Source organism: Tasmannia lanceolata, unplaced genomic scaffold (genome assembly GCF_043159265.1).
Source record: "Tasmannia lanceolata isolate RefF3 unplaced genomic scaffold, GAP_Taslan_0.1 ptg000048l, whole genome shotgun sequence".
Classification (NCBI taxonomy): domain Eukaryota; kingdom Viridiplantae; phylum Streptophyta; class Magnoliopsida; order Canellales; family Winteraceae; genus Tasmannia; species Tasmannia lanceolata.
The window spans coordinates 393,353-415,146 of NW_027518725.1; the positions used below are offsets into that span (position 1 = coordinate 393,353).

Here is a 21,794-nt window from a genome sequence, read left to right on the forward strand (position 1 = left end):
AAGACTGTTTTTGCAAATAAAGCGAAGCAGAAGACTTCATTTTGCAAAAATACCCCGCCCCCTCTAAAAAAAGTTACCAAACCTTAAAAGAATCCGTTTTCCATGGAAAAATATTTCAATAGAGGGGTGCACCACATCATATCATGATAAGGACAAGCCCGCGTGGGATCATACTTAATTGATGGGATCCAACCACCCACCCATATGGATTCACTTTCACAAAAGACGTCAAACTTTTGAGAATGTTTACGAATGAGGCAACAAGACACGTGCAAGTTATAGCTAGGTTTAAAAAAAAAACTTATTCGAGGAAGAGATATAAGTTTGGGATAATTGCATGGGAGGATATCCAACTTAGAACTCAATAAATAAATAAAGGGAAATGATATCTGCGCCAAGTGTTTTGATAAACATGAGCTCTAATTTTTTGTCGTCTAGCATTTAAAGGGTTTTAAGCGCTTTTTGAGAACCGTAATATCCTCTGACATCCCTTTAAATATTACACGACAAACAAGTGGAGATCATGTTTATCAAAAACACTTGGCGCAGATATCATTTCCCTAAATAAAACAGAACAAATCTCTCTTCCCACCCAACTCCCCCCTTAGCTTTTAAAAATCCCTAACCCCTTTATTTGGATGCTTAGAGAGAGATATGGAGAGGGAAATATCCACGCTCACAACTCAAACATATAAAACAAAACTAATCTCTCTTCCCCCCTTAGCCTTTAAAAATTTCCTAACCCTCTTTCTTCGAATGTTGTGTGAGAGAGAGAGGGATATCCACCTTAACAACTCAAAATATAAAAGAAAACTAATCTCTTCTCACCCAAATCCCCCCATAGTTTTTTTAAAAATTTCCTAACACCTTTTCTTTGGATGCTTTTGGAGAGAGAGAGAGAGAGAGAGAGAGACGCCCTCACAATTCAAAATATAAAACAAAACAAATCTCTTCCCACTTCTAAAATTTCCTCCTTTTCTTTGGATGCTTGGAGAGAGAGAGAGAGAGAGAGAGAGAGAGAGAGAGATTGCTTTGGGTGTGGTTGGTGCATCTACAAGAAGAACCCAACGCCACTACCAACAACTCCAAGCCCCACAACCCATGACTCATTCAAATGCATTATTACAGCTCCAACCCCACACACCCTAGAGCAAACATTTTCTGTCCACCATGACTTTTATATGATTACACTATGCAATAGTGGTTGAAAAAGTTTAGAAAGAAAAATCATGGGATTAGCATGAAAGATAGATTTGAATTTGATTTATTTAGGTTTTGGTTGGTTTGAATTAGTTGAGAGAGAGAGAGAGAGAGAGAGAGTAGTGAAGCGAATGTGGAGGGAAGCATCACATGACATGAAAATAAATAAAGAATGAATAAAGAAACAAGCCCCAAAAACTTCTATAGAAAATATCTTTCTCACACTTGTCATCATGCATGAATACAGTCATGACTCATTACTCATGACTCATGACACCCCCCTCAGTTTTGTCTCCTTTTTTAAGAAAATCTCTCCTTTAATCCAAACAGGGCACTAGTGCCTTAGTACAGATACATCTTATCTAGTTATCTTGCATGCCATATAGGCAGAGGAAGATATGGGTGGATATATCAAAATGTAGTTGAATAATAAAAGTCTCTCCCCCCTCTCTCTCTCCCTCTCTCTCTCAGAAGCTTTTTGTTTCCAGTGCCTAAAAAGCAGAATATAGTCAGAAATGAATGAAAGGAAGAGAGCAGAAAAACACAGGTACAGACTGAGTAAAGAGCCACAAAAGAAATGGGTGGAAAAAACTAAAAAAAAGCCTCCCTAAAATGCATTACAAACTACTTTAGAATTTAGACTACAAATTAGCAAACCACTAAAATATACAGCCGAACCGAACCGGGTTCATAACTTTCCCGGTTTTCTTTCTACTTTGTTTTTTTTCCCTCAATCTAAATTTCAAAATGCTGAACCGGAATCAAACCGGTGACCGGTTCAGAGATCTCCTTGTTCCGGCGCATCTCTATCACTTTCCGGTGATTGTTCGAATGAACATCAGAGACGAATGTAGGGCTCCCGGCCGGCCGGTATTCCGGCAAAAGCCGACCGGATTTGAACCGGACCCCACAAGCATTGCAAAGGGTTTTTGAACCAAGTGGACCGGTTCTCCATTGTGGAGTCTTTTGAACTAGGCAATGACTACATCTGCGTTGAGATTGGGTTTGACCGGTTTGACCCGGTTGAACCGGTTCAGCCGGTTTTGGCTTTTTTGAAGGGGGTTTTTTAATCAAGGTGAAAAGGTCAGGGTTTTGGCCGATTTTTGTGAAGATTAGACAAGAGGAAGAGGATGATGAGGAAGAAGAGGATGATGGTGAAGATGAAGAGGCCGATTCAGAGAAAGACCAGGTTCGGGAACCGGTTCTTGAACGTTTGGTCCTTGCTTTGGCTGGGATATGGGTTTCCATGGTTAAAAACCCGGTCCGGTTCAGGTTTTTGTTTTGGGTTTGAACCGGGTTTTCTTTCCGGTTCTTGTTCGTCGGTAGAAAGTCACTTGAAGAGGGGAATTCTGTGAAAGAATCTTCAACGAAATGAGATAACCATTCCAGGTTTGCTAAATCATCTGTCTGTAGAAGAACCGAAATAAAAATAAAAAATTAGAACTTCATAAAAACACAAAAATTCAAATGAATGAAGAATGTCAAACCCGGGTGAGAAAAATACAAAAATTCAAATGAACAAAACCCAGATAAGGAAACCCCAAAAGTTAAAATAAACAAAAAAAAAACCCATGTAAGAAAAATGCGATTTTTATAGAGAAAGATCAAACCCAGATAAGAAAAACCCAAAAATTAAAATGAACAAAAAACTCAGGTACGAAAAATGCGGTTTTTCCAAAGAAAAATCAAACCCAGATAAGAAAACCACAAAACTTAAAATAAACAAGAGCTCCAGGTAGGAAAAATGAGATTTTTTTCAAGAGAAAAATCAAACCCAGATAAGAAAACCCCAAAACTTTTTAAAAAAAGGTAGGAAAAACGAGATTTTTTTTTCAGAGAAAAATCAAACCCAGATAAGAAAACCCAAACATTAAAATAAACAAAAAAAAAAAAAAAATCAAGGTAAGAAAAATGCATTTTCTAATTTTTTTGTTTTTTATTTTATTTAAATATTTTTTTGCCATTAAAAAAAATGGGGTTTTTGCAGAGAAAAATCAAACCCAGATAACAAAAACCCAAGAAAAATGCGGTCTTTAACAAAGAGAAATCAAACCCCAAAAATTAAAATAAACAAAAAAACAGAGGTACCAAAAATGCAATTTTTACAAAGAAAAATAACTTACCGGAACATCAAGTTCAGACTCAAATTCCTCTTTAACAGAAACACTAAAGTTAGAGCTTTCATCTCTCAAATCAGAAAAAGAAGACCCACTAAAACCCTTCTCTTCTTCTTCTTCCTCTTCATCTCCTCTACCAAACCCTTCAAAATCTTCATTAGAAAAATCAAAATAATCATCCACAAAAAAATCCTCCCTTTCTCCGTTCACCGCCGGCCAAACTTCGTCGGAAAACACCTCATTTCCGGCCATTTTTTCCGGTCTTAAAGAACTCCCCTTCAGTGCTTTTGATTCCATATTCTCTACACAAACCCTAAAAAGGAGAAAAAAAAAGGGTAAAAATCTTAACTAATTCAGAGAATCTTCAGAAGGTGAGAAAAAACGGTCTTTTTTGGGGAGGGAAATGAATGAGCGCAGAAATGCACGAAGAATCCGTTTTTAATAAAATAACTGCTGGTTTTAGACCCTCCTTTTTTTATAATCTCACCCCCCTTGATCTCGACTTGCACCCACGACTAGTCCGAGTCTGCGTCAATTAGGCCGGCCAGGCCGACACTTCGGACCGCGTCTGCTTTCCACATGATTTGAATAAGAAAGGTGATTTTTTCGCCTCATTTAGGATAATACACCTCAATATTTAATGTTAAATGGGGAGTGTATTATCCTATAGCGGGGGCGAAAAGATCATTTCTTTTTTAATAAAGCTACCTAACGGGATTACCCACGAAAGTCCCACCTTTCCGTTTTCTTCTTCTTTTGCTTTTTTGTATCCCTTCTTTGGCCTTTCTTTTTCATCAAAATTACGAAATGACCACCAACTTGCGTGTTCGTGATTCCATAATTTCCATTCGGCGGAATCGGCGGTCCGTCTATCTGCTGTTGCTTTTGAGGCTACTTATATTGGCACGGCCATGTTTTGATAATTGTATTAACTTACCTTGTCTTTCATTATTTAGCTAGCCAATTTTGCCCCCTTCCCTCTCTCTTTCTCTCAACAAGAGCTGCCGGGGTCTATTCATTTTGTATTCAAAACTCAATTCCAAATCCAAATACAATATATGAGGTATCCAAACGGGCCCTAAAAGCTTTCGCAAGCCAATTAAAAAAGAAATGATAATCTGAGTTTGTGCAATTATTAAAACATGGTTGTGCTGATATCATTTCCCTTTTGAAATTTAGATGTTTTGATAAATGAATTAACATACCTTGTCTTTTATTATTCACCAGCTACCAAAGGTTATTACAATTTCCAAAAACCTTTCAAAGGCCTATTAAAAAAACAAAAGACAAGGTGAGTTGGTGCAATTATCACGACATGATTGCAGTGTCCACCTTAAATATGGCTATATTTGTCACTTTATGAAAGATATAGAGGTATTTTTGAAATGTAGATGTTTTGATAAGTGCACAAACTTACCTTGGCTATTATTATTTACCAGCTATCAAAGGTTATATACAAGTCACAAAAAGCTCTCAAAAGCCAATTAAAAAACAAAAGTCAAGGTGAGCTAGTGCCATTATCAAAACATGGTACTGCTAAAATCAGTAGCCTACTATTATTTCAGTGAGGAAGCCTGATATTGGCATGTCTTCCCAGTAACCCTAGAGATGGCAAATATCTGTTTCCTTTTTATCCTTCAATAACTTAGTTTATTTTCTTGGAATTTTTCGGTTGTTGCATTTCCAGCAGTAGATCAGGTTGTTTACCAAATCCCATAAATCCGACACCGGCATGTGCACATACGAAATATCTGGTTAGATCGGCCAAAATGTTTATGGGTCTATTAATGCAATAATTTTATGGAAATGATATCATCACAACAAAGATATGATATTTTCACTAACTCATCTTGTATTTTAGTATTTACAGAGCTGTCAAAGGTTATACATGTTACCAAAAAGCTGTCACAAGCCAATTAGAAAAGAAAAGACAACCTAGGTTTGTGCAATTATTAAAATATGGTTGTGCTGATATCATTTTCTTAAATTTAATAGAAGCCTAATATATTGTGGTTTTATAAAAAAATTGACCCTTTTGAAGTCCTCTTTGCTTTGGATCTTGAGTCCAAAACAAACAATTGTACTCGAAATTAAACAAATTTTAAGTTCAATATTCCCTATTGAGGCTCACAATCGGTTCTCAAAATCCAAAACAAACACATAGCCCCGGTTCATTTTAGTTTGTGACAACTGATTGTGAGCCCCAAACCAACTATGGAACTCAAAAGAGGGGTCACATATGCAGTGTGTAGGCCAATCCTAAAGAGGGGCCACACGTGAGGGGGAGTGTTAAAGTATAAAAGACTAAAAAAAAAAACCATCTCCAACGCCTTAAGCTTTTGGAGTAATTGGTAGTTTCACAATAAGTCGTTGATTGATATTTTAAGAAAAAACAATTAAAGAATTGGGAATTGCTAGTGTCCATCGCAAAAGGCATTTCGCAGCTTCTCTGTCCATTCACGAGGTGGTTGGTCTGACATGCGACAGCGAAATGCTTTTACGATGGACCCTAGCAAAGAATTATTCCTTGCGAAAAACTTTTTCTCCTGTTTGGCTAACTAACTTTTCATGGAAAAACTTCTCCTGGAAAAAAATTTCAAAACAAAAAACCTGTTTTTGAGTAAATTTCAATCATATTCAGCTTTAGGATATTCATTTTATTACTTTCATAGAATATTTGTTCCATAGATTAGTTCACTCTAAACAAACACCTTCACATTCTAGAGAATTATCTTTTTAAATTGCTGGAATACCCTTCGTGAAATAAGTTATGCTATAATTTTCACCTACCACTTGGGGTAAATATGAGAGGGTGATAAAATTATTTGAGAGTAAGGTAAATAGATTCTCTTGCATTGGTTTACCCTTGAATCAATTTATGTTGTTCCAATGTGCAAGGTAACCTAAGAAGTTTTTTATTTTGAGCGTTTCGATTTGCACATGTAGAGGTAAATGCAATGATATGTTTTACACCAAATAAATCAAAGGGCTAGGATCATCTTCCCGAGATGCTTCTAAATGAATGGTTTGCATCATTGGAATCAGTAGGCCTAGGGGTGTAAATGGATATTCGAAAATTCGATTACCGTCAGCATCCAAATCTGTTTAAAGTGAATATTATCCAAATCCGCTTCAAGCGGATCTTATCCGAATCCATTTAGGAGATATTCGGTTCTTAACGATCCGAATCTGGTAAATGGTGTATCCGATCCGTTTAACATCCGAATCCGACAAGTACATCCGTTTATCCCGAATATCTGCATCTGTATCCGTATATCCAACTTCGTATTCGAATTCGGATATCCGGATTTGCATGCAAACTCGGATATCCGGTTACGGATGCAGATATTCGCATTCGAATTCAAATTCAATTAGATAATTTTGGATATTTAACCAGTTAACTTAAAGTTACAGGCATGAATCGAATTCGGATACGGATATGAATTCGGACATTCAGATATGATTTATTCGAATTTGGATATTCGGATATGATTTGAATTCGGATAAACGGATACGGATAATATCCGAATTCGAATAATATCCGTCGGATGCGAATTCGGTAACGAATAATAATTATCCGTCGGATTCGGATACGAATATGGATATTGAATATTGTAATCGAATTCGAATTCGGATATAGCACTATCCGATTCGAATTCGATCCGTTTACACCCCTAAGTAGGCCCATTGCATGATCCATTTCATAGTAATATAAATTAAGGATTGTATTATTAAAAAAGGGCAGTGATAAATCGACTCCCCATGTGTCTTTCTCTCTCCTCTGGGTTAGAGAGAGAAAGACACATGGGGAGTCGATTTAAGATATTAGGGAGTCGATTTATCAGTCCCCAAAAATAGTAATATTTAGGCTTATTTGAGCTGTGATTTATTTTTAATTTTTTGAACTTTCTTACGCTATCTATTTTCTACCACTAGATTACAACGCTAGGATCATATTCTCGAGAAAAGGGCCAACTTATCAAAGAAAATAACCATAACACCTCTATTACATTAAAAAAATAATCAAAGTGTCCTATCTAATTAAAAATTAACAACATTCCTAATAATAACCAAAATACTTTCATATAAAATTGTTAAGGTATTTGCTAGGGACCATCATCGCATAATGCATTTCGCAGACAGGCTGTTGCATGAGAGAGCAACCACCTCGTGTGTATCACGAGTTTGTGTAGTCCTTCATTTTTTTCAAAAAATATTGTACAACCCGCACCATAAGATGATCCAAACCATCCATTTAATGGGCCACAGCGTAAATAGGATGTGCCCTAAAAAACACTTCCATAAGGTTATACCAGCCCTCCAATCTAGACCGAGGTATGGAAATGTTTTTTTGGACGCAACCTATTTACGTTGTGGCCTATTAAATAGACGGTTTGGATCATCCTATGGCGTGGGCTACGGAATTTAGACATATCGGCATCGCCAATGAATGTTTTTCTTGTAGTGTGAGTAATTTTCTGACTATGAGGTCTACACAAATGCAACTAGATCTTGCTTAGAAGAAAACATAGTAAGCCCAAACTAATCATTCAATCATCCACATTCATCTCTTACATCAAACAATAATGGATAGCTATGCTCTTCTTTTTAGTGTTTATTTTAATTTTTCGGGTTTGATGGTTGAATTGGTTTAATTTAAACGCAATATCATGGTTGTGGCTCGAAGCACCTTTCAGTTGGGATACACCCTCAAACCCTAACTTCACCCCTCTTTAATGATACTTACGTTGTACGGGATGGACATAATTCAAGCAACTACTAGTTGTAGCATCCCTTTCTATGAGTTTTTATTAGTGTCTGCCGGTAGTTGCATGTATTTTTTTAATTATTCAGTGATTCCCACTTTGTTCCAAGGTCCAAATCATTCATTTGTTGGGCCTGTAGTCATCTACATTTGATGGTAGACCTGGTACTCTCTCTCTCTCTCTCTCTCTCTCTCTCTCTCTCTCTCTCTCTCTCTCTCTCTCTCTCTCTCTCTCTCTCGTCACGTGCCTTTTCTAGGAAGTCAGACTATTTGGGTCTGAGTAAATAGATGGGAAATGATATCTGCACCAAGTTGTTTCGATAAACAAGCGCTCCACTTGTTTGTCGTGTAGTATTTAAAGAGCTTTTTTAGAACACTAATATTCTCTGAAAACACTTTAAATACTACACGACAAACAAGTGAAGCGCTTGTTTATGAAACACCTGGGCGCATATATCATTTCCCTAGATTTTTATAAATTAAAGAGTAATATGTACGTTCTAATTTTTTAATGAGCATGATATAGGAAGATTGAAACTGATACAAAGATCAGAATAGTCAAATGTTGTTAGCTCTAATCCGTTGACTTGTTTAGATCCCGAAATTTTGGGTTTCGGTCAACTCCGAAACCAAAATTGGGTACACCAGAAAAGTTACATTCTCTCGACCGAAATTTAAGGAAATTCACCAAACATCTCTCTTTGTTTAATTATTTAATATTTACCAGAAATTTTGACGGAAATTACCGAAATTTTGACCAAAATTACCGATATGGAATAAAATATCATTTTTAAATGTTTCGGATTTCGGCCAAAATTTTCGAAGTTGTGAGGACTGAAATGCATTCCGAGACCGAAATTTGAAACCATGTGTATGACATATCAAAGGTAGGATCCACCAAATTCACATTGGATGTGAATCAGTCAAAAATGAAGAGAGGAGTGTCATTATTAAACCAAAGGTGTGTGACTGTCTGACTAAAATGCAGAGAGGAGCGCCATTAATAAAACAAGGGTATGTGATTGTAATGACTTCCGGCTAGATTGACGCCAAGGTCTCATGTCTTAGAGTCAAGTCACGTTAACATGTGTCAGTACCTAATTCGGACCATATTTTCCTCCTGTTCGGACGAAAATGCCCTTCGAGTTTGTGTGTTACTGTAGTACGGGTTTTTATCATGGAGAAGAGATTTTATATGCTGTAAGCCCTATTTTTCAAAAAGTATCCAAACCGTCCGTTTGATGGGCCATACTTAAAGAGGTTGTGGCTCAAACATCATTTCCATATGATGATCCCAACCCTCCGAATCTATAGAGGTTTCCATAATATGCCTCTATAGATGGGAGGGCTAAGATCATCCTATGAAAATAATTTTTTGGGCGCAACCTATTTACGCTTAGATCATCCTATGATGTGTGGCCCCTACAGTACTCAACTCAACTAAGCCTTTGTCCCAAACTAGTTGGGCTCGGCTAATGAATCCTTTAGAAAATTTTCATGAAGTAGGTAAAAGGATCTACCTAGTTCAAATTGACTAAGTCTAATCCTAACACTAGTTGGGTTCGTCTACATGGATCATTTTCTTCCATTCTATCCTATCCAAGGTCATGTTCTATGTCATGTTCCTAGCCCTCAAGTCTTTCCTCACTGTTTCTACCCAAGTTGTGTAGCCCCTACAGTACTTTTTTGAAAAATTACTAGATTTTATGGGCTTACACCATATATAAAAGCTCGAGATTTTAAATGGTGATTGCGTGTGAAGTCCAGTATTTTTCTCAAAAAGTACAATGGGCCCACTTCACAAGATGATCTAAATCGTTCGTTTGTTGGGTCATAACGTAAATAGGCTATACGCGGTAGATCATCTCCATAGGACGATCCTAGCCCTCCCATCTATAGAGGTTTCTATAATGTGTAATTCCTCTAGATCGGAGTGCTAGGGTCATCCTATGGAGATGCTCTACAGTGTCCAACCAACTAACATTATAGTCCAACAATGTAACACCTAGACCATCCATGTAGATATTGTCCGGTTCTAGGCCGCAGCCCTCCCTGGTTTTATTTTTCCCGCAGAAAACGCGTCTACACAGGAAATGGGGGTCTAGACATGTAACCCATGAACTTTCTTTCTCCGCGTCCGATGTGGGACTATTATAATAAATCCCACATCGGAAAGGGAGGAAAAGTTATTGGGCTATATATGTGGATTTCTCCTCTCCCTATGTAGATGCGTTTTCCGCAGGAAAACAAAACCGGGGAGGGCTGCGGCCTAGAACCGGACAATATCTACATGGATGGTCGGGGCATTACAAACAAATGAAGGGCATAGATCATCCAATAAAACAAAATACTTCTAAATCATTTGCTAGAGATGAGATTGCATGTCAATCACTTTGGTTAAATGAACTGAGAAGAAAACAGAACACAAACCTCATTCAATAAAACCATACTGAAAAACAGTTAACTTCATCACTCAGACCATGATCAACATGGGGATTTAGACCAAAAAATATTTCAATCTATCAAAGATCAGCAAGCAATATATATGTTTCATAAACACATCTTACCTCTCACATACAAACAAACGCCATCCGGTGTTAACCTCGCAATGAAGAGATTCTAGAACACTTCAGCCATCTTGCTCGCAAGAACACGTTCTCGTCTTTCAATGTATTCAAAAGGGAACCAACCTGCTCTTCCCATGCATTCCCCTTCTGCCCAGCCATTGTTAGCTACCTGGTAGTAGCCATGGTGAAAGATTGAGGATGGCAAGGGAGAAAAGTACAAAACATTACTAAATAAATAGCATTTCAATGTCATTTAAAAAAAACATGAGGGATCAATCAGAACAAGCCTAACAAGGCATAGCCATGGAGAAATATGCTGATGATTCACATGAAAAAGTCCCCATCACAACACACAAGATGTAGCTGCTAATGAACAGTGTCACCAGCAATGGATGATGTTAAAAATGGTAAGGAGCTGTTTGTTTTGTATTTTGAGAACCGATGTGAGTCGAAAACTGATTATTGGACTCAAAATAAGACGTAAATTTGAGTCCATTAATCAGATTTGGTAATCGGTGCACAAACTCAAATCCAAGAAGTAAATGGGTAGGTACCAGTTTCCTTTGAGGGTTTACCCTACTCTGATTATATTTGATTAAATCTAGGCTATATTGGCACAACCATGTTTTAATAATTGCACAAACTCAGCTTGTCTTTTCTTTTTTAATTGGCTTCTGAGAGTTTGTGCAATATTAAATACATGGTAGTGCCAATATAGCCTAGCTTTAATCAAGGAAGCCAATTAAAAAAGAAAAGACAAGCTCAGTTTGTGCAATTATTAAAGCATGGTTCTGCCAACATCATGAGCCTAAATCTATTATTGGTTTATCTCTCTAGCATTGCTTGTGAAGATTCATTGGATTATTTGAGTCATTGTTCAATTACTTAGCAAGTCTTCTACTTTCGGAAGATTTATATTCGTTTAACCACTTAGTGGGGACAAAACCCAGTTGACTCAAGTAAATGATTGACTTGAGAAGTTTTTAATCAATCCCTAGAGTCCTAGATATCAACCAGTGGTCTTTTTTTCTCTTTCTTGAAAGGTAAAGTTCTGATGCTCCAAGTGAAACTAATTCTCAAGGTGTGACAACTTGTGTGCATAGAACTCGAGTGCACATTTACAAATTACCACGACTGTTGACAGCCCCATATCAAGAAACAATCCGGCTAACGAAATAACCTCGATGGGCACCTCACCTGCCACCACGTACTCAGCCACCATCGTAGACAAGGCGATCGTAGACTAAAGCGAAGCCTTTCAAGAAATAGGCCCAACTGCTATTGTGACACATAGCTTGTAGTAGATTTATTCTCGTCTAAGTCTCCTGCATAATCTGAATCTACATACCCTATAAACCCATCTTCAATTTTGACCAAGCCAAAACTTGTAGTGCCCCACAAGTACCTGAGCATCCACTTCATTGCACTCCAATGCTCCTTTCTCGGATTCGCTATGTATCTACTTACCATACGCCCAGTATGTGCAATATCTGGCCTCGTACAAACCATAGCATACATTAGATAACAAATAGTAATGGCATAAGGGATGCTAGACATACCTTCCTGTACCTCATCGGTAGAAAGGCATAAGTGCTTACTCAAATTGAAGGTGGCCCGCTAAAGGAGTGATAACTGGTTTTGCATTTTCCATGTTGAACTTATCGAGCACCTGCTCAATGTATTTGGCCTGTGAAAGACAAAGCACTCCATTTTTTCTGTCCCTTCTAATTTCCATCCCAATAATCTTCTTAGCAGCACCTAGGCTCTTCATGTCAAATTCTTAGCTTTTCATAGATGTAACCCATCGACTTCTTGTCTAGTCAGCATCAACTAGCATATCATCAACATATAGTCATGGTTTTAAATTTCCTCGAAACTATCGAAACATTTCCGTTTCCATCCCCACCTATACGAAATCTCAATGAATTCCTTCTCCGTCATTATTTCCTTCAAAATTTCAAAAATTTGAACGAAATTCCAGAAATTCAACCAAAATTTCCAGAATTTAACCGAAATGGTCGGAACAAGAAAAAAAAAATTGGAAATATATTATGATTTACATCATATAAAGCCATTTTTCTCAAAAAAAAAAACTCCTTCCCAAATCTGCTGTAAATCGGAAAAATATTGCAAATAAATAAACACATTTTTCCTCGTAACTCTATGTGGTATTGACATAGAGTTGAGGTTATTGGAGGGAAGATTAGTCATTGTACTTTCTTATACTTCATTAAATTTTACTTCTTTATTGACTTTACTGTTTTAGACATGCGACAATGCATCTCACTAGGTGCTCGATGTGATTAATCCATTATGGATGGCTTGCTTGCTTATGTGATAGTTTCTCCATATAAATTTGCTCCTCTAAGTCTCCATGAAGGAAAATGGTGTTACCATCCATTTGGTCTAGTTCCATATTATGTCCTACAAGTAGACTCGACAATACCCGGATCGATGTGTTTTACCACAGGTGAGAATACCTCGTTATAATCAATCGCCCTCTGTCCAAGCATTCCCCTCCACGACTAGACGGGCCTTGTATTTTTCTCCATTAGTATTAGAAGATGCTTCATTTTTGTATATTCACTTGCAGCCAATAATTGCCTTCTTTCTTTTGGGAAGCTTCACTAGATCCCAAATGTGATTTTGATGGAGTGACTCCATCTCATCTGCCATAGCCATAACCCACTTGTGGCTTTTCCCACCACTCAGTGTCCTGAAAACATTGAGGGTCTCCACTAGCAGTAACTAAAGATAAGGAGAAAAAAAATCCTCAAATCCATACAAGACTGGTTGCTTAGTATTCCGCCTTGGCTTTGACATTGCTATGATATGTGGCGCTTCTTACTGCTCATGAGCGCTACCCGTTGATTCTTCCTTTGAAGATTGTGTCGTGTCGTTCCTATTAATGGGCAATCCTGAATCATCAATATCAAACTGTCTTGTATCATGTTTTGCTTCTGCATCTACATTCTGTGATTCTTTTAGCACACACTAGTGTTCAACATACAAGTCTCATCGACGGATACTTCTATGTGGCATTGTGTTAATTTTTACAAAAATATGGCTCATGATCATCTATCATTCAAAAAAAACAATACTCATGATGTGCTCACCCAAAGAGGCCAACATCTTCCCTTCCATAAACCTTAAGAAGTATTCATGGTGTTCGCTATTCTTTTCTGTGAGTGTACTTTATTGCTAAATTATGAGCAAGGTTGGGATGAGCATTATAAAAATTTAACAATGCAACTTTAAGATAAAGGAAAGACATGCTAAAGGTACGTCAAATGCAAGCATCAAAGATTCACAGTGATGAAAGATGGAAAAACCTTTCGGACAACAACATAGTCACCAACTGATAAGCTCAGCTCCACATCTGACTCAGCTTGATATGATTGCAAAACCTGCCCCAAAAAGAAACATAATGAAATAGAGAAATCAGGAATGAAACAAACATATAGAAATAAGCATTCCAACATATGATTGAAAGAAGAAAAGATACCTCGCCTAAAAAGTATCCCATGCTGTCAGTTGTCCCATCATACATTTGAGAAGCAGAAACACCATTTGATTCTTCATATGATGGAGGTGGCACAGAGTTGTCCACAGAAGGGGCAGGAGAAGCTTCAATTCGCTGGCGCTCTGATACCATCTGGCATTGACAAGTAGAAAAAACTGTTAAAGTATAAAAGATTAAATATCGCCATCTCCAACGGCTTAAGCTTTTGGAGTAATTGGTTGTTTCACAAAAACAATACTTACATCATCATATTCAGCAAAACAGAAAATTAGTCAAATCATTGCACACTGCATATAAGAGTATTTACATGTGCTAGATGCAATAATAGAAGACATAATTGCAGAAAAAGAGACTTAGTGAAATGAATATGTACCTCGCCTTCCAGCTGATCAAGGATCTGTAGGACTCTTTGATGATAAGTTCGTTCAGATTCAACCTTCAATGCAGGAAAAAAAAGATAAGAATATATATGTTCAAATGCCATTGCCTGAAAAATCCATGACATGAAAAGCTCTATTGAATAAGACCTACACCACTTGAAGATGCAAAATCATGGTTTTAAATTTTCGGCTGAAATGCCGAAATTTCGGATTTCGGCCGAGGCGATACCGAAAGTACGCAATTCGGTGTCGGCCCAGATTTCGGCTGAATTTTTGGTAATTCCGGCCAAAATTCTGGCATTTTTCATTTTTTATTATTTTTTAAATTTCACTTTTTTACAGAAATTTCGGGAATTTTAGTAAAAATTTTGGATTTTGCTGATTTTTTTTATTTTTTACTGAATTCCGGTCAAAATTTCGGTTTCGGCTATGTCTGAAACATAGCCGAAATGATACTGAAACTGAAATTTTAAACCTTGTGCAAAATGCATTACCATGGAAATAAGTCGCTGGAGCGTTAATCGTTGTTGTTGGGCTTCCACAGCAGCCATTGCCGCTGCAGCTTCCTTGCCCAGTACCGCCATGTTGGACTTCAGCTCTTGCAGTTTGGCTTCAGCAGCTTCCAGTTTTAAAGTATTATCAATATTGCCTGTGGCTTCCCTCACTTTCGTTTGGCGTTTGGAAACTTCAATCGCCTGTCAAAGCTCCAAAATGAAAGTTAAATAACAGCAAATTTGTGGGACAAAATCAAAAGTTCAGCTGAATATAATATAGAATTTGGAAGGTGTAGAAGGTAGACCACAGAAACTTGCTTATCAAGCTCTCATAAGAAACAAGAAACATAGTTATAAGTTATAACATATTAGCATTAGTGGTGATAATTAAATAGAAATTGTCACAGTAGTACACCCAATAAAGTAAAAGCCTACAACCTGCGTAGTAATTCAAGCCATCTCTAAAAGTACCTGCGCTTCAGCTTCTTGTCGCATCCTGTCATAACGCTGAGCAAGATGTCGAGCATCCTCCAGTGGAGCTCCCATCACCATTGCTCGTAATGGCTCCGCAACCTAGGAAGTCCAAGACATTTGAACACTACATGAGTTGATTGATGAAGAATACCAACAAACACTAAAAAGAAAATGTGAATGAAATAAGGGAAATGATATCAGCACAACTATGTTTTGTTAATTGAGATAACGCATCTTGTCTTTTAGCGTTTAAAGAGCTGTCAAATGTTATTACAGTTCCCAAAAATCTCTTCCAAAACATTTTAAAAAGAAAAGATAAGCTAGGACTGTGCAATTATTTTTTATGGAATGATACACTACATGAGTTGATTGATAAAGAAAATCTATAAAAGCAAGAATACTAAAGAGAAACTGTGAAGGGAATACGAAATATATTCACGATGGCACAAAAGCAAGCATAGTAAAGAGAAAGTGGGAGGGAAATAAGAAACATATTCAAGGTGGTACAATGTGTGAAATCATTTGCAATCCCTAACAGAAAGTGGGAGGGAAATAAGAAACATATTCAAGGCGCTACAATGTGTGAAATCATTTGCAATCCCTAACAAAAAGTATTGACAGGGAAATAAGAATTATAGGGCCTTTGTCTTCGTTAAAAAAGGGCGGTCCAGTGCACGAGGCTCCCGCCATTGTGGGGTCTGGGGAGGGCTAGATGTGGCCTTTGTCTTCATTAAAGGACCTCAAATGTACTACATAGTATACAAATGGTGCATAAAAAATGAATTGTGCATTGTGATCACCTATGGCTCTTGTGCTAGCTAGTACCCTTCCCGTGACCCGATCTCTAGCTAACATGTCCTTGCCATATCACAGGTAACTGTTGCTGACCGTTAACTTTAGAATTTAGAGTTTTATGTGTGTATATATTTTACAAGAAATAATATTTCACATTATTATTTATCCACAATACACATAACCACATTTCTAATGCAATTCATATAAGGAAAATGATATCGAGAGTAAGACCGATGGGAGAGCCCAACAATAAGAAAGTGCCATGTGTGCCAAAAAAAATACTTTTTGCTGATTTTCCTAAACCTAAGGGATGGTTTACGTCACTTGTGATGGTCTGGGGAGAGCCTATTTGTTCGGTCGTACTCTCGGTCTCCCTAGCATTACTCTAAATATAATCATGTAACATCACAGAAAATATCTACCCACACATATAATTGTGTAATGCATACTGGTATAGTACACCACTAACACAATAAATGGCAAAGAAGGTGTTGAGCCTCCAGCTTAATTGGTTAAGGCTTTGGTTTTCAACCATGAGGTTAGAGGTTCAATCCCAGCTTACCTATCAAAAAAGGCAAAGAAAGACATTTTGTCTATTTAAAATAATTTTTTAATAAAAAAAGGGCGGCCCAGTGCACGAGGCTCCGGCCATTGCGAGGTCTGGGGAGGGCTAGATGTACGCAGCCTTACACCTGCTTTACAGAGAGGCTGTTTCTGTGACTCGAACCCGTGACCACCAGGTCTCTCTAATGACATTGCTGACTTGATTGAGGCATGGGACTTTGCCCCCTGGCTGATTAGAGAGAAACTGGTTTGGAACCTTTCTCTCATGGCTGCAGTTCAAAGAGTGTTTTTTTTTTTTATGGGCTTCAAAGAATGTTATTAGGTGTGCTTTCTCATATCCTCTTGGAGTAGAGGTGGAGCTCTGCGTGCTTCTGAGAGGGATTCATCACGAGGATTTGTCTCCTCTTGATTCTCACACGGTGGATGCCAATTGGCTCAACATCATTTGGTGGGTGGCGAAAGGCAAGGATTACACTTGGAGATTTGCTGACACAAAGGAGGAGATTTTGGACCTTGTACGTGGTCATACCACATCTTTCCAACATGTCCTCCATTCTGAGAGGGATTTGTCTCATGGATTTATCTCCTCTTGATTCTCACATGGTGGAGCTGTGGAGGGCAATTGGCTCAAAATCATTCAGTGGGTGGCGAAATGCAAGGATTACACTTGGAGATTTGCTGACACTATGGAGGAGATTTTGGACCTTGTACGTGTCCATACCACATCTTTCCAACATGTCCTCCATTATGGTAATGTACGCACACACACATACATATATATATGGCTCACAAACCATTTCCTCTCTCTCTCTCTCTCTCTCTCTCTCTCTCTCTCTCTCTCTCTCTCTCTCTCATGTGTGTGTGTGTGTGTGTGTGTGTGTGTGTGTGTGTGTGTGTGTGTGTGTGTATATGTACATACAGAATACATACATACATATGCGTATATAAAGGTGTGCATACATATTTAAAGATTACAAACAAAGAAGATTCCTGGTTCAACCAGAACCACAAACGTGCGTAGGAACTATACATTTAAAAAAAGGCAGTCAGCTTTTATGGTTACTAGTGTATGTATCTTTTATGAATAAAAATACATACGCTATTAAACAATACATAAGATTGTTTAAATAATTAGTGAATGAAATAAATTGAAAAAAACAGAACGAAATATAATATGGCATCAGAATATGCTCAGGTACTAGCACTTTATCCTCATGCGGATTTTAAAACATAGACTTGGATATTGAAGAAAGAACCCATCTAGATTGGGATTGTTATCATAGAACTTGATACAAAACTATTCATGATACAATATTCTTTTTTTACTCTGTTCCAAAGCTCTAAAATATAGGAAGCAGGGAAATGATGTGATAATAATAGCAGAGACCAGACAACTAATCAAACCTGTGTGCCAAGGGCTTTCAGTAGATTCCCACGTTCCTTGTCCATTTGAGAACGAGCTCGTCCATAATTTAGCGCAGCTTTTGATAATGTGTTGCCACTGGTGCAGGTATTTTCAGCACCATATTTCCTACTATCTTCTGACAATTTAGTACCTATAGAAAAAGTAAATGTTTGAAGTGTATATCATAACCAGAAAGAAAACTAGAATACTCAGAAATGAGATTACAGTTTCACTACTTTACCAATTTCAACTTGTTTTGATCCAGTAACAATAAAACCCTCTACACCACGAACAATATCCCTTTGGAAATGCTGAAAGAACCAACCATTACAGCAATAAGAAGGAGAAATAAAGGAAAATTACAAATAAACTAAAGGAGAATAGATAACCTTGCCCGCACGGGTAGATATGTACAGCTTCTCAAGTTTTTGATGTTGCTGTAGTTCAGCCTCATCTGTGACTACAGTATCTGAACCTCCATACCCAAATTGCTTGAAAACAGCCTGAAATTAAATTTTGCAGAAGTAAAGAGATGTTTCCTCCCATGTAGAAATTAAAATAAATAAAATAAACATGACCCGCTCAGGTTCACAACTAGACAGTGCCTTACACCTCATATTTAACCCTAGTCTATTTGAAGATTTGACTGGAGTCTTAACGAAATTACGACAAACAACCACGCTTAGAGACTGTCAACAAAAGTTATGGCCTTTCTAATGCCTTGTTTAGTAGTGCTAAGGACCTTAAGAGATAAATTAGTCTTGATATGAATGCTTTAAGCATATAATATGCTAATAGGAACTAACGTTAGCCGTTCTAGCAGAAGATAATTGCAAATTTTCAGAAAAGAGATCTTCTCCCTGTAGCCTTTTGGTTCCATAAGAAATTCCGCTGAAGCTTCGCCATCCCAACAAGGATTTTAAAAATGCGACAAAGTAAATTGGGGGGTTGAAAAAGAGCAGCTTTTACAAGGGTGATGCGCCCACCAAAAGCTAAATGATCTTTTCAACTCCAGAAGCTTCTTCTTCATCTATTCAAATATTGGGTTTCAAAGATAACCGGTAGAATACCAATCCTATAGGCAGCAACAAAAACAACATGTAAAGCTCTGTGGTGCTACAACTACAACCTTCAGTCAAGTGGAAAATCGCAGACAAATGCACATTACACCCAGTAACATAACTCGTCCTCAAATTCACCACCAAACCTGTCACCAGATCAAACCACCTAAGAATAATGTGGAGATTAAGAATCCATTAATGCCCTAGAAAAATGAGTGTATTGTCAGCAAACTAAAGATGAGAGATAGGCCCAACGTCTCAGAATCTCACACCATCAATAAGACCTCTAAGTTCCCTTGCCTTTAGAACTTTGCTCAACACCTCCCCAACAATAGTGAACTAAAAGGGAGAAAAGGGATCGCTAATAAAAACCTTTAGATTAGACCCAAAAATAAGCACAATAGATGACAAAAGGCCTGAAATGCATTCCTTCATCCACTACTCCATTTCTCCCCAAACCCCATCTTCTCAAGCAAAAAGTCAACTAACACCCACTCCACATGGTTGTAAGCTTTTTCCAAGACTCCAAACACCTGTTAGCAATGAGCACCCTGTCCAAAACATGTCTTCTCTCAGCAATAGTTGTGACCTTTATTAGTATTGATCTTGAACATATTGCTCACCAAGCTAACATGCTTGAAATCCTTGTTAATGAAGATATATGGGTTTTTTTGGTTATCTGTGTCAATAGCAACGAACAAAACTTCAAACTTCAATCCCATGAAATTCAACACATGCCAAGCGAAAATTGCATGAAATTTAAAACCATAGTCGTAGTAAAGTCATCCAAACTTAAAGCCTTGTCCTAATTCACGGACAAAACCACTCTCCAAAATCAAGCCAAATGAACAAGATTTTAGGCTCGTTAGAAATGTAATCGAAAAACCTTTCTAATGATACTAAAATCAAGCCAAATGAACAAGATTCGATGCCTAAAAAGTAAGATACAAATAAGATAACGAAAAAAAAAAACTTAAAAAACAAGCAACTTGTTCCACGATTTGTAGCCAATGACAAACAGCAAGTTCTTGATGGTTTGCACATGAATCTCCTACAATAAAATGCAAGCAAGGATCGCACGAGAATGTTATGTGCCTAGATGGGTCCCACTTTGGGTGGAATAAATTAGTTTAGATTTTGTAGTTTGTAGGATTTGTTTTCTAATTGTTTAGTAATGGGCAGGAGTATTAGAGATAAGGTTTACAATATCTAGATTGGGTTGCCTAGGAACCATTTTTTCCAAATCAATGAAGAATTTCAAACCTAAAATTATGATTTCCACACAAAAGAGAACTGACCCTTCCCTCAAATTGGGTCAAAGAAGATCAATCAATTAATCACATCTAGATGAATTGCAGAAAACCTAATAATGAGAAGAAAAGGGGATCACCCAAATCACCATAACTACATTAACACAGCTTCTAAAAATCGATTGATCGAGGGGAAATGGGGAATCGAAGAACAGATTAAACAGGCATTATTCAACGGATCTGTAGGGGGGGGGAATCGATGAAGGATTTTGAATCGGTAAAGAGATCTAGTTAGGGAGAAAAATTAAAGGGAAGAATGAATACCTGGTGTTGTTTTGCGACCTGTTCCCTTAGCTTTGTAGCCTGCTTCCTGATTGCATCCATTCAAACGCCTGGATCTATCTGAAGAGAGAGAGAGAGAGAGAGTTTCAAAAAACTTTGTATATATACAGTGAAAAGGATACGGGGTTGGAGACAATTTATTTGGGATCTGTTTGGATGCACCAAAAAGTCAGAAAATGAAAGGTAAAAGTCCATGCTCTATAATTTTATATCCCCGACCTTTGTTTGGTTGCAAGTTACTGTGCACCTGGCAGTCTTTGGCCGGCTACAAATTTTCAAATGCAAGCTATTTAAGACTATTTGACTTCCCTGTACTTCTATAAGACATGAGAATTCATATTCCCTTCGTTCTGCTACTATATTAGGTTCTACTATATTAGGTGCGTGCAAAGTAGAGGTGCTACTTGGATAGGGTTGGGTTAGGTTGAGGCCAACCCTAACCCAACCTGAGCTAGCATTCCCTCAACCCTAACCTGACCCAACCCGAGCGTCGGGTTGGGTTCAGGTTGAATTCAGGTTCATCTAGGGCCAAATAGAAAAATACAAGGAAAAAACATAATCCTAAGAAAATCATGAAAAAATTAGAGGACGGAGGTCAGGTTCGGGTTGGGTCGGGTCGCCAAGGCCTCAACCTTAGCCCAACCCGAAATTAAATTGGGTTGGCTTTTCCCAACCCAACCTGAGAAAATGCCAACCTAGCCCGAGCCAAAATCAGGTAGCCCGACTCAAGTTGCAGCTCTAGTGCAAAGTGACCCTTGACCTTGTAGATTAGTGGTATAGGTAGTCAACAGGGATGAAACAATATATCATTTCCCCAGTTTTATGTTTCCAGTTCAAATCAAAATCTTACCGTAGGA

General features: G+C 37.7%; 2 protein-coding genes across 2 annotated transcripts; both read right to left on the reverse strand.

The window, feature by feature from the left end:
- Positions 1 to 1,379: 1,379 nt before the first annotated feature.
- LOC143864395 (GATA transcription factor 7-like) lies at positions 1,380 to 3,734 on the reverse strand. The gene is made up of 2 exons (XM_077375324.1): positions 3,324 to 3,734; positions 1,380 to 2,607 (listed from the first exon to the last, which is right to left on the reverse strand). Exons 1-2 carry the CDS (start codon positions 3,612 to 3,614, stop codon positions 1,936 to 1,938), a joined length of 963 nt encoding a protein of 320 aa, XP_077231439.1. The 5' UTR covers positions 3,615 to 3,734; the 3' UTR covers positions 1,380 to 1,935.
- A 6,762-nt stretch (positions 3,735 to 10,496) lies between these two features.
- Positions 10,497 to 21,072, reverse strand: LOC143864187 (SH3 domain-containing protein 2-like). The gene is made up of 10 exons (XM_077375067.1): positions 20,920 to 21,072; positions 18,674 to 18,787; positions 18,526 to 18,595; positions 18,284 to 18,435; positions 15,518 to 15,619; positions 15,047 to 15,247; positions 14,546 to 14,608; positions 14,155 to 14,304; positions 13,982 to 14,056; positions 10,497 to 10,818 (listed from the first exon to the last, which is right to left on the reverse strand). The coding sequence occupies exons 1-10, from the start codon at positions 20,977 to 20,979 to the stop codon at positions 10,702 to 10,704; spliced, it is 1,104 nt and encodes a 367-aa protein (XP_077231182.1). The 5' UTR covers positions 20,980 to 21,072; the 3' UTR covers positions 10,497 to 10,701.
- Positions 21,073 to 21,794: the final 722 nt, after the last annotated feature.